The 15,728-nt window shown below is 39.7% G+C and overlaps 3 protein-coding genes across 3 annotated transcripts in view; 1 reads left to right on the plus strand and 2 right to left on the minus strand.

Annotated features, from left to right (window-relative positions):
- mpi (mannose phosphate isomerase) overlaps positions 1-5,923 on the plus strand; it is an 11,191-nt gene extending 5,268 nt beyond the window's left edge. The window contains exons 6-8 of the mRNA XM_078256631.1: positions 1-85; positions 665-873; positions 3,098-5,923. The exon at positions 1-85 is cut by the window's left edge and continues 89 nt beyond it. Of these exons, the coding sequence (XP_078112757.1) occupies positions 1-85; positions 665-873; positions 3,098-3,316 (513 nt within the window). The 3' untranslated portion in view covers positions 3,317-5,923. The remainder of the gene's footprint in view (positions 86-664; positions 874-3,097) is intronic.
- A 1,943-nt stretch (positions 5,924-7,866) lies between these two features.
- On the minus strand, positions 7,867-10,425 carry LOC144521489 (protein PML-like). Its single transcript, XM_078256035.1, has 2 exons — positions 10,165-10,425; positions 7,867-9,319 (listed from the first exon to the last, which is right to left on the minus strand). The coding sequence occupies exons 1-2, from the start codon at positions 10,241-10,243 to the stop codon at positions 8,667-8,669; spliced, it is 732 nt and encodes a 243-aa protein (XP_078112161.1). The 5' UTR covers positions 10,244-10,425; the 3' UTR covers positions 7,867-8,666.
- An 896-nt stretch (positions 10,426-11,321) lies between these two features.
- Positions 11,322-14,530, minus strand: LOC144521943 (DNA polymerase III subunit epsilon-like). The gene is made up of 3 exons (XM_078256634.1): positions 14,185-14,530; positions 13,939-13,987; positions 11,322-12,403 (listed from the first exon to the last, which is right to left on the minus strand). Exons 2-3 carry the CDS (start codon positions 13,985-13,987, stop codon positions 11,880-11,882), a joined length of 573 nt encoding a protein of 190 aa, XP_078112760.1. The 5' UTR covers positions 14,185-14,530; the 3' UTR covers positions 11,322-11,879.
- Between the last annotated feature and the right edge of the window lie 1,198 nt (positions 14,531-15,728).

Raw genomic sequence — 15,728 nt, forward strand, 5'->3', positions numbered from 1 at the left:
ATCTACTTCCTCAACCACATTGTCCTGGATCCTGGCCAGGCCATGTTTCTGGGAGCCAACGAGCCTCACGCTTACCTTTACGGAGGTCAGATGGTGCTTTTTGTTTATATTCGTGAGATTTAGTGCTATAGATCTTATCCAGGTCGAATGAGTGCAATAGTAGAATGTGCCCAAATTCCTACATTGTTGTCACTCCAGCGTCTCTCCTGTGTGTGTGTGTGTGTGTGTGTGTGTGTGTGTGTGTGTGTGTGTGTGTGTGTGTGTGTGTGTGTGTGTGTGTGTGTGTGTGTGTGTGTGTGTGTGTGTGTGTGTGTGTGTGTGTGTGTGTGTGTGTGTGTGTGTGTGTGTGTCTTTATCTGGCAGTGCTGCCTTTGCCATCACTGTTCCTGTCCACCTACATATTCATCGCGCAGTTGTGTGTAAATTCACCCCAGTTGTCAAAAGGCATTCTGGGAAGTCACTTACTATAAAAGTAGATAAGGCAAGTGGAGGAGAAGAAATAGCTCTTGTAATGCATTTAACCCCACGGGCTGATCTAAGCTGTATAACATTGTAAGAGTATTTGAGAATTTTTTTTTTTTTCTCCATTTGAAGCAGGGTAGACTGCCCACTTTGCTTATTTAAAACTTGCTTTCCTTTTCCGTCTATTTCTCCATCCATCTAGACTGTATTGAGTGTATGGCCTGTTCAGACAACACGGTGAGGGCCGGTCTGACACCGAAATACATTGATGTCAACACGCTGTGTGAGATGCTGAACTACAGCCCAGCCCCCGCCAGCTCCAAAATCTTCCCATGTGTCCAGGACGCTTCAGATCCCTGCGTGTCCCTGTACGACCCCCCAGTGCCAGACTTTACTGTCATGAGAATACAGGTACAGTAGGAATCCTCAGCTAACTAAATGATTACACATTACGATGCAAAGGTGTAATTTAAAAAATGGAAACTGAACTGAATGGTGATAGAAGTAAAACTCAGTAATTGTTTAGTGGATGGAATTATCCCAAAACAAAACAGTAAAACATGAAAAAGTCACACATTACTTTCAAGTCGTACAAGTGCCTTGAAAGTAAAGTTGGACAGTTCTAATTTGGAGATATAATACGTTTTCTCTTAAAATGTGATGTCTGCCATTACTTTTTTTTATTATTTACACCTGATCTTTCCTACTGTGACATGTCAAAATATCTTCCCTCACCCCTTTTTTAACACACATTCAGACTTGTAATTGCAGGGAGAGCCCACATAATTTCTGTGCCTTGTATTCTTAAACCATAAATTAAATTCTGCATTTATTATTTAGGTTATCTGTTACACCGGTGGTTTTCCTGCAATGACATTTTAAAACATCCGTGAAAAAAAAGTCTGCTGTGGATGGCTTCAAATGTTTTGGAGACCCACCTACAGCTGCTCAACTTAAGAGCCCTAATGAGAACATCATCAAAATGTCTGTTGATGGATATCAGTGTTTCCCCTACCATTGTTTTGGGGGGACGGCCCGCCCCCCAAAAAACAACCCCCCGAGCTCCCTGAAAGAGTGACAAAATTATATAATTATGCTATATATTAAAATAAAAAAACGGATGTGCGAGTTAAAGCTGTTTTCACACATACAGGCAATTCGCTTCTCGTTCCTTGCCTTAAAAGTTCAATTCATTTTAACTTTAGTCACGCAACCTTGACCCTATTTTCATCTGTTGCTGAGTAACGTACGTTAACATTAGCCTGGCTCCGCCCGTTCTACGTACTTGCACTCAATTTTCATTTCCCTTCAGTACTCCGTTTGGGTTCGCGGTATATTCTTGGGTTTTCTCCAGCCAAATTTTTGGCGATCCAATCAACGAACAGAGGGAGTGGCTGAGAACGATGACGTTGAGGCTAGAGTTGTAGATGCGAGCGAAGCCATTCGGTCTGTTGTGGCAACGCTGCCGAATATCCAGAAGTTAAAGCCCGAGCAAGAACAATGTTTTGCTGAGTTGTGTTGGTGGCCATGATGTCGTGGCCCTCCTCCCCACGGGGTTCGGGAAAAGTTAGATTTTCCAGCTCGCTCCGTTTAGTGGTGAAGGAGTGGCTAAGGCTAACGCTAGCGATGCTAATGCTAAATATAAGCCGATAGTTGTTGTCGGTCTCCCCTCTTGTTGTACATGCGCGTGACATACGTCACGACCAAACGTTAGCGATTGGCTATGGCAGATCCAGAGTGGCTCTGGGCTGATCCAATAGTTTTAAACTTCAACAGAGTACCCGCCTTCAAGGAAGTTAACACTTGCCAATGGAGAGAGGCCAGACTCTCTGTACAGATGAAATGTACCAGAGTCTGGTAGGACCAGGCGACGTTAACATTCCATGGTCTCGTGAATGTGGCATAACTGTAGCAAGCTTCTTCGTAGTAACTAGCGGTAAAAAAAAATTTCAAAAAGGATCGGAGAAGGTGAAGAGCCTAAACAGCCAAAAATGTGTTCTTTTTTCTTAACCCTCCTGTTGTCCTCGGGTCAAATTTGCCCCATTTTCCAAAAGTTTCTATATCAGAAATTTGGGTTTCTATCAACCAAATGTCTAAAACAATAACGTGGATGGTCTTTACATGTCTTAACATACGATGGTCTTTACAAGTAAAATCAATGATCAGTTCAATACTTTCTTTGAATTTGGGTGTTTTATTCAATTTTATAGCATTTAAAAAGAAATTGATAAAAGAACATTGAAAAAAGTGACAAAAATGACGGAAAAAGCTTAAAAAACGTTGGGGGGGGGGACAACAAAAACGTCCAAAAAACGCAGAAGAAAAGTGACAAAAACATCAGGAAAAGGGGAAAAACTTGGAAAAAAAAGTAACAAAAACAACAGGAAAAAGTGGCAGGAAAAAGTTTTTTTTTTAAATTTGGACCGAGGAAAACAAAGTTGCATAGTGGGCGGAACACGAGGGTAAAAAACAACAAACTCAACTTAAGAAACAACTCAAGCAAAGCCAGCCTCTGTGGACACGCCGACTGAGTATCCTAGGGGAAACGCTGGGTATGATGCATTATTATTAGTAATGTCTAATGAAGTTGCATCCAGAAACGTTCTCGCCTTGTTCCGTCCCGTCCGTCCTGCAGGTCCCAGCCTCGGTGAAGCAGTACACTGTGGCTCCGGTCGACAGCGCCAGCATCCTCCTGGTCATCGAAGGCGACGCCACGGCAACTTCTGCTGCCGCTCTCTCTGACGTCACGCTGAGGCGGGGCACCGTCCTGTTTGTCTCAGCCAACGAGAGCGTCTCCCTGCACATCACCTCCCAGTCAGGGATGAACATGTTCCGAGCCTGCTGCCTCCTGTAGGCGTGAGTCTGTGTGTGAAAGCTCATACTACCTGTGTTTGTTTTCCTCTGGTTTGAATCAGAAAGGTCCACGTTAAGGATTGAACCCAATGATCGCTGTGCACTTTTTAGTCGGTAGTATGTTAAAAGGAGCTTTCAGACACAGTGTCGGTGCCCGTCTGTGCCCGCAGCTCCCCCAAACCTGAATTCTCCTGCAGACTGCACTAGTCGCTGCTCAAGTTCTTTCGCTTTAAAAATCCAGCTGTAATCCATTGCTGCTGGATCTTAATTGGTTTGAACTTTTTTACCTGTAGTGGTGCAATGACATCTTTTTTTAAAAAGCAGAAGATGTGCATATCCCAAATTCTTTATAGGTGCTAGACAGAGGACACATGGTAAGAATAAAAAGTAAAATATGTCTTCAACACTAAACAGGACCGGATATAAATAAATAAATAAATAAAAAGTGCACATGACACCGTTTCGCCGACTTGACTTGATCATGATGAAGATTGAGTGCCTGAAATGTTGCATGAAAGTTTATACTTGGAAACAGCAGTTGAGAAAATAACCTCATTAGGTCAGTTTAGTAGCTGTTCTTTAACTGCTCAGAAGAAATGAAAATGTGAAAATCTGCGGTTCCATTATAACAGGGTAACACTATCTGACGAAAAGCTCTAGAACAGCTAATAATTCAAACTTTTGGTGAGATAGTTTTTTTTTTGTTGAAAACTATCTTCACAACAGAGAAAAGGCAACCAAAATCACCTTTTTAAAATATTGTCAATGTGCAATTTTCTTTGTTTGTAATTGGTTGTCCTTCAGTGTTTCTGTAATTTTTTCCCTTTTTATTCCACACACACACACACACACACACACACACACACACACACACACACACTAACAGCTGCATGTTTTTATCCTATTAATATACATTCAAACAGCACTGAAACAGGGTGGGGGATATGTTTACACTGGTGCAGTACACTGCCACTCACTGCTTTGTACAAGTACAGTCCAGAGCCACCTTGTTGAGGACTGAGCATGTCTGTTATATGAGCCAGCAGTTAGTCTTTTCACTGGTGCAAACTAACAGTTTCATCATTTTAGATTAGCTTGAACAAGTAATTATCCACCTCTAAGGGGGAAAATGCTTTGTTAGTATATCAACAGTAGTGTAATACTGAGATGCCTGTGCATGTTTGATTTAAAGCAGTGATACTGGAGAGGGCCTTTTCAATCAAGTATTACTGCTGTTAACTGTTACCAGCGCATGTTTACAGTCTGGAAACTTCTCCTCAAAGTAGTAAGCAATCATAAAGATAAAAAAAAACAAAGAGGGCCTCTAACTATGGCCGTCCCAGTAAGCACGACTACATGGGAATCAGAATTGCATATTAATTCAAACTTTAAAAGTTATATATGCCTAATAATGTACTACTGCTGCTTGTTGCATATTTATACAATTTGACCCAAACCTGTTGACACATCCACATCTTGTACAGTTGTAAAACAAAATGCTGCAATCAATTTAAAGTATTATCAGAGGAAACTGTCTGTATTTCTGAGTATTTGAAAACAATTTTTTACAGACTTTGCATGTTTTGTTGTTTGTACTGATACTTGACATTACATACTAAGAAATATGAACCCTGAAACAGCACTGTATGAGGTATTTACCTGAACATTATATCATGAGGTAAGTTAATCGTGACAGTACAATCTTTTCCAACATATTGCTACAATATTGTAACTAGATTATTTCAGTATGGTGCACATTTCTCCATAATATTCCAGTTCAAACCAGGGTCCATCTGAATTCAGTCAATCATGGAGTGGATTTTCTTGTTGTAATAATTTGTATGGGTTATCTTGAATTAAATATTTGAGAATCGATGATCTATCTGCCTGCCAGCCTACCAGTGAGTAAATATTTATCTTAGTTGACCTGAATGAATGACTAGAGTGAAATGAGCCAGCGCTGGTAATGCTTTGACCTACTTCATGACCATGTTAGTGATGGAGGTGGATCTGTAAGCTTGTCCCGAATGAAGATGCACTAAAACGTTGTTTGTTGTTGCTGAAATTGTTCAGAAATGGAAGACTTTTCAAGAGAGGGATGTTAATAGTAAACATCACTGCGTTTGTTTTTTCGATTATAGAACCATTAACTTCCTTTTTAGCTCTAGAATTGTAGAGCCTCCAATTATTTTTGTCAACAACTTACTATTTACCATCTTGTCAAAATGGTTTAATTTAGTAATGTAGAGGTCACTGTTTCAAACATGATCTGATTTAGATTTTTTACTTTTAATTTAACTATCAGACTTTTGTTACTGATCTTGCTTTGCGTCACCTTTTTAGTTTTATTATTTTATCGTCTAGGACTTTGCACAGAATTTATTTTTCCTTTTGACTCATGTCCTTCAAATGCACACAAAGCTGAAGGCCACACTGTTTTACCTTTTTTATTGTTTTATTTAACTATAGTGAGAACAATTTTTGGACTATTTCTCTAGTGAGGGCATGGTTTAGCATTTTAAAATGGTTTAATATGGTGATGCTGTCGCCTGGGACTGCAGAGAACGTGTATGTAAAAGTAGTTTAATAAAGCCTGCTTCCATTACTACCCCATCTGAATTCCTTGTTTTTTGTTGGATCTGTACAGTTTGTTGTTTAAACCAGAGATCTTCAACAGGGGGTCCGGGACCACTGGGGGGGGGGTCCTCAGAGTTACTGCAGAGGAGCCACCAAATCATTGTTTGAAAATATACATTAACATGAATCCAACATATTATTTGTAAAGCTAAATCTTTATTTTTTTAATTTACACAACATTCATGATAGGCTTACTGGCCTATAGGTAAGGTAGCCATCCACAGATAGAGTTAAGCTCAAGGATTCACTGTTCAACATTTAAAACCTGATGTATATCGGACGCCTGGGTAGCTCAACTTGTAGAGCGCGCGCCCATATATAGAGGTGTACTCCTCGACGCTGCGGATTCGACTCCGACCTGCGTGTCATTCCCCCCCCCCCTTTCATGGCTTCAGCTGTCCTATACAAATAAAGGCCTAAGATGCCCAAAAAATAAAATAATCTTAAAAAAATAAAAATGATGTATAAATATTTCGACAATTATGCTAATAGCTTAGTATTGTATGCACCATTAAAAAAGGTATATAAAGGCTCTAGGCCACCCCAAAGACTAGATTAGACACCGGTCAAAATACATTAAAGGCCTGTTAAAAGAAGCAGGTTTAGGGGCACCTCGATGGCTCGCCTGGTGGAGCGTGCGCCCCATGTGCAGAGGCTCAGTCCTCGCCGCGGCGGCCGTGGGGATTGCTTTCGACCTGTTGCTCTTTGCTGCATGTCGTTCCCCCTCTCTCTCCCCTTTCATGTCTAAGCTGTAGAGCCCGACCGATATATCGGCGGGCCGATATTATGCATTTTCCAAACTATCAGTATCGGTATTTATAATGGCTGATGAATGAATATTTAAAAAATAAAATAAAAACAGACAAAACACCCTTCAACCATGTTATGAGTGTTGGTGTTGCATAGTTTGTCCACCAGAGGGCGCACTACAACGTCCCTGTTGGCAACACTCGCGTTTAACCCTTTAAGTTTCGTATCTTAAGTCTGTCTTTTTATACATTTTATTTATCAGAACTTTAATATATTTTGATATTCCTCTGTTCTTTTTTTTTTAAGATTATTTTTTGGGCATTTTCGGCCTTTATTTTTGACAGGACAGATGAAAACGTGAAAGGGGAGAGAGAGGGGGAAAGATGTGCAGCAAAGGGCTGCAGGTCGGAGTCGAACCCAGGCCTGCTGCATCGAAGAGTAAACCTCTATAGATGGGCGCCCACTCTATCAACTGAGCTATCTGGGCACCCGATGTGCCTCTGTTCTGTTGTGACAATAAAACAAACAAGTTTATTTTTAAACTGCATCATCATATTATTTTAGCGAGGACTCATAAATAACTACAAATAACTAATGTTAGGGAAATTGTTTTGTTATGCGTTTCTGGATTCAAAATTATATATATATATATATATATATATATATATATATATATATATATATATATATATATATATATATATAGGAAGAGAAGGAGAGAGAGAGAGAGCGAGAGAGATAGATATCGGCCGATATATCAGAATATCGGATTTTTAAATCACCAAATATTTGTATCGATATCGGCCTTAACAATCCTTTATCGGTCGGGCTCTACTAAGCTGTCCTATCAAATAAAGGCCTAAAATGCCAAAAAAAATAAAGATAGCAGGTTTATGGAGTTATCCGGATAACTTTGTAGAGTCTAACCTGACACGGTTCTTTTTAGAGTGTAAGAGATTGCCGGATGTCAGGCTTTATCCCAGCAATGGACATCCGCTGAGCCAGACTAAGAGCTGGGCAATAATTCAACAATATCGCATGTTGACTTTGAAATGATATCGTATAAGGACATTCTTCTTAATATTGTGATATTTATTGATTTAAATATTCACATATTTATCAACCAACCAACCAGCAATGAAGTATAGAATTTGGGACACGCTGTAGAAATATAACACGTTTATTTGCAGATTAATTTACCTCCAATAAAAATGTTCTTTAGAGCTTATGGAAACCTTGAAGTAAATTCAGAATAAAAGTACAAAACATTTTCTCAGTAACAAACCTTTATACATAACCTAGTCATCACTATTTCCACACATTGATGACTACAAGTCAAGCTGCCGGGTTGAAAGTGGAATAAGAGAAAAATCTGCACACAATTATATACATTTTTACCATTTATAACCACAAAAACAGACGTTTGAATCTCGGCTTTTTGTTAAGGAATACTCTTTATGCCTGTTTGTTGTTCCTGAAAGAAATAGTGGATGGGTTGATAATGGTGCAATAAACTGAAGTGCATGTTTCTGGAATAATCAAAAAGGGGGAGATTGAAGTTTACGGATTTGGAACTGACTGACAAGGCCAATCAAGGTAGTCTAGAAGAACTAAAGGCCCTATTAGGCAAAGGACAAACCCATCTCACCCTTATCTAAGTGCTGCATCAGGCTGAAGTAGTAATGTGCGACTTCCAGATGTGCAGGCATTGCCTTCGTACGTTTCCCTCACCTTTCCAAAGCTTCCATGAACTGTTGCAGGAATAATAATCCATTTGCGCTGTAGTTGTTTCCCTTTATGCGTCACCAAAGAGGATGTTTGAAGTGATTTTCTCCAGTCGGTTTTTCATTTCTTCCACCATCAACCATTGTAGTAAACTGACAGCTTTGGCTCGGTATGCACAGAAAGAACAAAAGCCCTCTTTGTTCTTTTGCCATCAAGCAATGCAGTGGGTTTCATATGTTTTAACTTGTGGCTTTGTCTTCTTTCTTCCCGCTCTGTCTGAAGTTCTCCCATAGGGTGTGCTGTTCTGGTGGCTTACAGGGCACTTTAGATTTAGCAGCTTTGACAGCAGGTTTGTTTTTCATGGTGTCCAGAGTAAACCTATGCCTACAGATCAATTCTGGTGTGGGCTGAAGCACACTAAACAGTGCCTGTAATGCCCGCACATCCTCCAAAGCATCATGGGCCTTGTAGTTCACACCCAGGAGCTCCCTGACCAGGTTCTCCTGTCGAAAACTCTGGAGGCCGCGGTCCTTCAGCATCTCCCGAGCCAGTGGTAGAGTGTCAACATAGCCGGAGACTGCCGACTCAAACTCTGCCCTGAGGTCCAGTTCATCGAGAGCTCGAGCCAACAGTGGACAGTCGAAGCAGCGGATGTTGTGGCCAATGACAAGCGGGCGTCTGAGCATCTGAAGAAAAGCTATAAAGGAGACCAGGACCTCTCGCAGGGAGTTGGTGAGGACAAGTTGTCGATGGAGGTACAATCTCTGTCTGCGGACCCTGAAGCCGGTCACTTTGGCTGCTCCTCGCTGCATTCGACACCGAGGGATGACGTAGAGGTTGAGAGAGTGGCTTCCACTCACTGCAGCCAGCTGGACGATCTCACAACTCTGATCTGGTGAAATAAATCATGACCATTCATATTCAAAAGCTTCAGAGGATTTTTTATTTTTTTTTCCCCTGGAGAGTGACACTGGGTGTTAAAGCAGCTAATGTAAAAAATGTATGAGATTGTAGGCTGAATCACAAACTGTTAGGTTAGACGGTACTTAATTAACAATAATTAGGCATGGGAGATATGGGGAAAAATCATACTATAAAATCATACTATATCATGATGATAAAGTAAATTACAGAATAATGAGTTGAGAAACTGTTAATGAATAAAGTACCCACTCTGTTTTTGGCTAATTCAGCAAAAATAAATACCTCACAAATCAAGGTTCTAAACTGAGTTGTATGCAAAATTGCTCAGAGGGGTCTGACAATGGAGAAGAAAAAAATAATATGATATATATCATATTCTCTAAACTCCTAGATTCCCCCAGCCCACCTCCTCCCTCCTACCAACGCCACTTTGTCAACTAGCCTACTTTGTAAAAAAGATAGATGACATATGCTCTTCATTCTCCACCACACTTCCTGAAATCATCTTTCCATCCAACACATCCAGTAGGCTCCTCTTTCCTCTTTCACCCCTCTATCTCCAAATCTAATTCTTACTTTGATAACCTCCGCCCGCCCACCACCTGCCCCCTTGATCCCATCCCTTCTCCAGTCTATTGCTCCTGACCTTCTTCCTTTCCTCACCCATCTCATCAACATCTCCTTATTAGCCATTACTGGTGTCCAGCGTCTATCCCCCAATACAGGAGTGCACTGTACTGGCAAAACATGGAAGCTTTATAGCCATACAGTTGTATCTGTAATGAGTCATATAACAGCAGAAAGTGGTCTTACTCAGTCCAGTTGTCTCCAAGTCAAAGAAAACCAGCGACTGTTGAGACTTTTCAACTCCGTCTGAATCAGATTTTTGCATCCCGCCACCGGCACAGCTTCAACGACGTTTCTAAAATCCGACAGCCACAGTGAAGTTTTATAAGATAAGTGAAAGAAAGACACACTCGCAATACGTAGTTAGCTACATAATGGCGTCGGTAAACACCTATGGTAAACAGTCGTGTCCCGTGAAGATTTCTCTTTGTGTATTTAAACTCCCGCGTAGATCAAAACTTTCAAAACAAAAGCCTCGTTGAAGATATAATAATATATATATATATATATATATATATATATATATATATATATATATATATATATATATATATATATATAGAACAAGACAACCAAGTTGCAGCGTAGCGCTTAAAAGATGCACTGACCAAACCATATGTAGCTTTAAACTGTACAGTGTATGTTTGTAGCAAATGAAAGTATTATCTTTTTTATTATAAGAGAATTACTTTCTAATTTACTTTCCAGATTTGCGCAAGCTCAGAGAAACCCTTTCTTCTTCTGTCAAAAATGAACCAATCGTCTCAGGCACAGTGCTGCCCCGCACAGGAAATAGATGGCAACGCAACGAGGTGGTTAAAAAAAAAAAATATATGCACACGATATATACTGTATATTATTACAGTTTGGTAGATAAGTTGATATAGCAGCACTGATACTTACTACATATATTGTAAGAAAGACTAAGAGTAACCAATGACTTATTCTTATAATAGTATTAGCACATAGTATTTTTTTATGTTGAAATGTACACATTTGCAAATCAGCATAAAACATTTACACTTAAAACTAACTTAAACTTTTGATGGGTCAACTTTAACTCACCTCTCTCATCTCATTCCAGATTTCCTCATTTTCCCTAAATGCTGTGTGACAAACCATTGGAGAAAAGTCTTGTAGATGTACTTCATTACACATGTACACTGCTGTATGAGCAGTTAATAAAAATAATGATAGCAGAAAAAAAATACCTTTTAAACAAAGCACAGCATGCCTTGTGGCTCCATTCCACGTTGGTCTATTAAAGGAGAGATTTCTTCCTGTATGGTTACTGAAACATGGTGCAAATCGTAATTCAAAAAATACCAAGTTATCTTGAAGAATCGAATGGAAGTTTAATGTTTATTGTGGGAAAATTGTGCTACAATTCACTGGGAAAACAAAAGATACAACACTTGTGAATATGACATAATGTTACAGTACTACATTAGACAACAAAACTAAATAATACAAATTATTATACAGTATGAACATTACGTATCTGAGTTTGGGGTGTAACATGTATTATATGTCATGTAGACATTTATTCTTCCCATCATTTCACTTTCTCCTGAATGTTCAAAATATAAATCTGTCTAAACAAACAAGGACATGATGAGAACAAAACTTGTTGTTTTTAAAATGAAATATTTTTGTTTTAGTGGCCTGATTGTTGCTGCTTTTTCCAGTCTTGTTTTTTAAGATTATTTTTTGGGGGCATTTTAAGCTTTTAATTCCACAGAACAGATGAAGACATGAAAGGGGAATGACATGCAGCAAAGGGCCACAGGTCGGAGTCGAACCCACAGCCACTGTGTTGAGGAGTAAACCCCTATATATGTGTGCCTGCACTACCAACTGAGCTAACCCAGCTACCTTTTTGTAGCCTTTTAAAAAAATGCTTAGGTGGAGGTAACTCTGGAAATGTCCCATTTACTGGGACTCCATGAGTTGAACAGCTCCTGCAGCATTGTGGCGTCCTGCATTGCATCATGGGCGTTGTAGGTCCGTTGCAGGAAGTGGCGGACCAGGTTCTCCTGAGAATAACTGCTCAGACCTGGGTTGAGGTTCTTGCTTAGCAGGAAGGTATCCACATACCCAGACACCACCTTCTGGAACTCCTGCCGCAGGGAGAGCTGTCGCAGCACTCTGTTGAGCACAGGTGCATCAAACCGCTTTACATTGTGGGCTGCCAGCAGCACGGGCCGTCGGAAGGAGCGCAGGAAGTCGATGAAGGAGGTGAGAGCATCAACAAGAGGTATGGTGTTAACAGGAGCCCCGCGGAGAAACAGGCAGTCGTTGTGGACGGTGAAGCCCGTCACCTGCTTGGCGCTCTCGGTGAGGGTCTGGCGGGGGAGGGTGTAGACGTTAAAGACCCTCTCTCCACAGATGGCTGACACCTGGATGATGTCACACACTGTAGTGTCTGAGCAGGGGATGGATTAAAGGATATAATAAAAAGAAAATATGAAAACATGTAGGTTACAATAGGCCAGAGATCTTCAACAGTGGGTCCCTAGGGGGTCCTCAGAGTTACTGCACGGGGGCCACCAAATTATATATATATAATTTTCTTTTTGGGGGGGGGGGGGGTGGAGGTAGGTGGTGCTCTCTGTCTGCCTGTGCAGCCATTGCATGCAAATACTAATTAAACATAAAAAAAAGGTTTTCTGTCATGACATCCTGCTAACTGTGTGGTGGTAAAACCACAGAGTTATTTAACATTTACACACAAAGTCAAAACCACAGACTCAGGAACTTCGCTTTAAAGTTACAATGAAATCCGTCCTCTCAGCATCTGGTTTCAGCCGCACTGTTGCTTCAAAGTTTCAACACCCACCTAGGGTGATTTTGACAGGCATACTTAACAACCAGGGCTCCAAATAATAATTATTTCCATTATCAATAAATCTGTAACCTTATTTGCGTAATTAATCAATTCATCATTTGGTCTTATAAATGTCAGAAAATACTGACAAATGTACATTGAGTGTTTAAATTTGGTTAGGGTTCCAGAAAAAGAGAGCCTTAATCTTGCCAAGCTTACAGGTGTCTATATTTAATATTTTAGGATAATATACCATTTGTATAACGAATGCCAATTAAATCTCTATGTTGCAACTTTCCTATGACTCTGTCATGAATCTGGCATCCGGTGGCAGCTACGGAAAAGCATCTCTGGCTGGTTTGTGGTTTGGCAGATATGTCCTGTGCTGTAATCTATTGGTTCAAAGTGTAATGCAGCCAAGTGATACTCCACCCTTTTCTAACCAAGCTTTAACTTTTCAAGACATCATGGACTATGAGACAGATGCATTTGTGAGATAAGAAACCAATAAAAATAGAATCTGAAACACACTCTTATCCACCTGGTCATATAAAGACACCAGCTGATGCGTGTCTGTTAACAGGTGGAGCCTTCAGACCCGATTGATACAACTATTATGACCAGGGGCGTAGCACAAAATTCTGGGCCCTGTAGAAAGGCATTTTCTATGGGCCCCTCCATCTACAGCTATTCATTCTAGCATCTATTTGGGCCCTCCTCACATGAGGGCCCTGGGTACTCAGTCCCCTTTCCACCCCCCCAGTCCGACACCCCTGATTATGACCTTGGCTTATATCAGTTCAGTTTGTATGTAGGCATAGTAGTCATTTTAGGTGCCATCTACACAATGAATGTATTATTCTGACATAACATTCTTAGTAATGAAGGCAACATGAATGGCTCTGGAAAAACCCCAGTACAGTAAGTAGCCTATTTCCAGGACCAAATATGAACTGTCAAGCTCAATAAAAGAATTAGTAGGCTATAGAAATATTTTGTTAAAAAAAGTGACGATTCTAATAACTATCCTATATAATCAAATAAGGTATAAACAAACAGTCACAGTTCATCTAATTGATGATATTGGGACTGATGAAGTATTAATAGGCAGACAGACATAAAGTTAGTGTTACCTAATCCACTGGTCTCCAGGTCAAAGAAAACGATGATGTTATGAGCCATCTGCAATTTTTAAAGAAATAGACATTTAAACATGAGCTAATACACCCTAGTCATGTGTATAAGCATTCAAAAATAAATCATATTTAAATTTGTAAACTTTCACAATTGAATAGATATAGCTATTTAAAAGTAAAGTTATGTTGAACATGATAGCTGATAAAGTGACAAATGTTAAAAAAACTAAAATCTGAACTCACCGTAGACAGTGTGGTCAGTGTTGTGTCAGTTGAATTTTGAGTCAGATATCATATGAAGTCAGCTATGTCTCGGTTATTATCTTCATGTAGCGACTCGTTCGGGAGGAGTCAACAGGTGAATCACTGCCACATCATTTTAAAACTGACAGAAACTGAACTCTACTTTCATTTAAGTGGAAAAGAAACTCGATGTATCTAATTTGTTTTAATCTGATGAATCACCTCCCCTGCTCAGTAATGCTGCTGTGGGCGGCTGCTTATTAACAAGGTCTCCGTTCAGTTCAGCCAAACAAAAGCTATTATCTGGGAGAGTAGAAACTTCCCCGCTGTTCGTTTAGTTTCTGTTTTGACCCGGTGTGTGACGCAGCGTTAACATCGTGGTAGCCGAGCTGTCGCGTGACAATGAGAATTATATAACTATATTATATTATTATATAACTTTAGAAATAAACAGGCCTACAATTTAAAAAATAAACATGACATATGATGACTAGCCTACATTATACAAAATAAATAAATAAAATAAAATAAATATATTTTTAAATTTTTTTAAATTTATTTATTTATTTTTGCAACTTAGGGTCTTGATAGCTTTGAAGTTCCTCAATAAATAAATACATTTAGAGCTGGCTGTGCAATCCCTCAATTAATCAATATTTTCACCGTAAAACAGGTTTATAGTAACATTTAAGGTAACTGATAAACATTTAAATCCATTTTAATTGTAGCTTAAGATAAAACATATAGCCTAAAAATTGACTGTAAAATGGCAGAGTACCTCAGACACATGCTACAGTTTGTAGAAGAAAATACATCATCTACAAAGTAATGGTTTTAGTTGATCAAGTTCCTGCTGTTCTGGATGACATTTGGCTCTGTGCTGAGATAAACTACCTGATTTAATTAAGTGTCTGCTTTTATAGCTTTCTGTTGAGAGACAAATCACCTTCTGCTTTGTGAAAGACGTGTATTGAACCCTTTACAAAGTATGTACTGTTGCATGCACTATGCATCCAATTGGAACATACTTGTTATAACATTGCACCTTGCAACTTTGACCATCTTGCTCCTATATCCATTGTAGACTTTTGCCAATAAGCTGTTAATAAGCTGTTATCCATCCTCGCTCTCTCTGTGGCTCGTCGATGTGACCCATCTTCCGCTGCAGAGGATTGTGGGTCAGAAAAGCCAGAAAAGCATGCTGGCTGCCTGCTGCAAAATGTGACAGCATGCAGCAGTAGGACATCCTGTTTATTTTGGTCATAGGCCTACTGTATTTGACATACTTTGTATTGGGGCTAAACTACTACTACTACATATTTTGGCGTACTAAAATAGTATTGTAGCTATGGGTTTAGGAATGACCTAATCTTTTGATAAATGAAAGTGATGAGTGCCGGACCCTAAAACTGAAGCATATGATAATTCAGCCATCGTTAATTCTATCTATCTATCTATCTATCTATCTATCTATCTATCCATCCATCCATCCATCCATCCATCCATCCATCCATTTACCTCAGAAGTCAGAACTAGGAATGACG

The sequence above is a fragment of the Sander vitreus genome, chromosome 8 (assembly GCF_031162955.1).
Source record: "Sander vitreus isolate 19-12246 chromosome 8, sanVit1, whole genome shotgun sequence".
Classification (NCBI taxonomy): domain Eukaryota; kingdom Metazoa; phylum Chordata; class Actinopteri; order Perciformes; family Percidae; genus Sander; species Sander vitreus.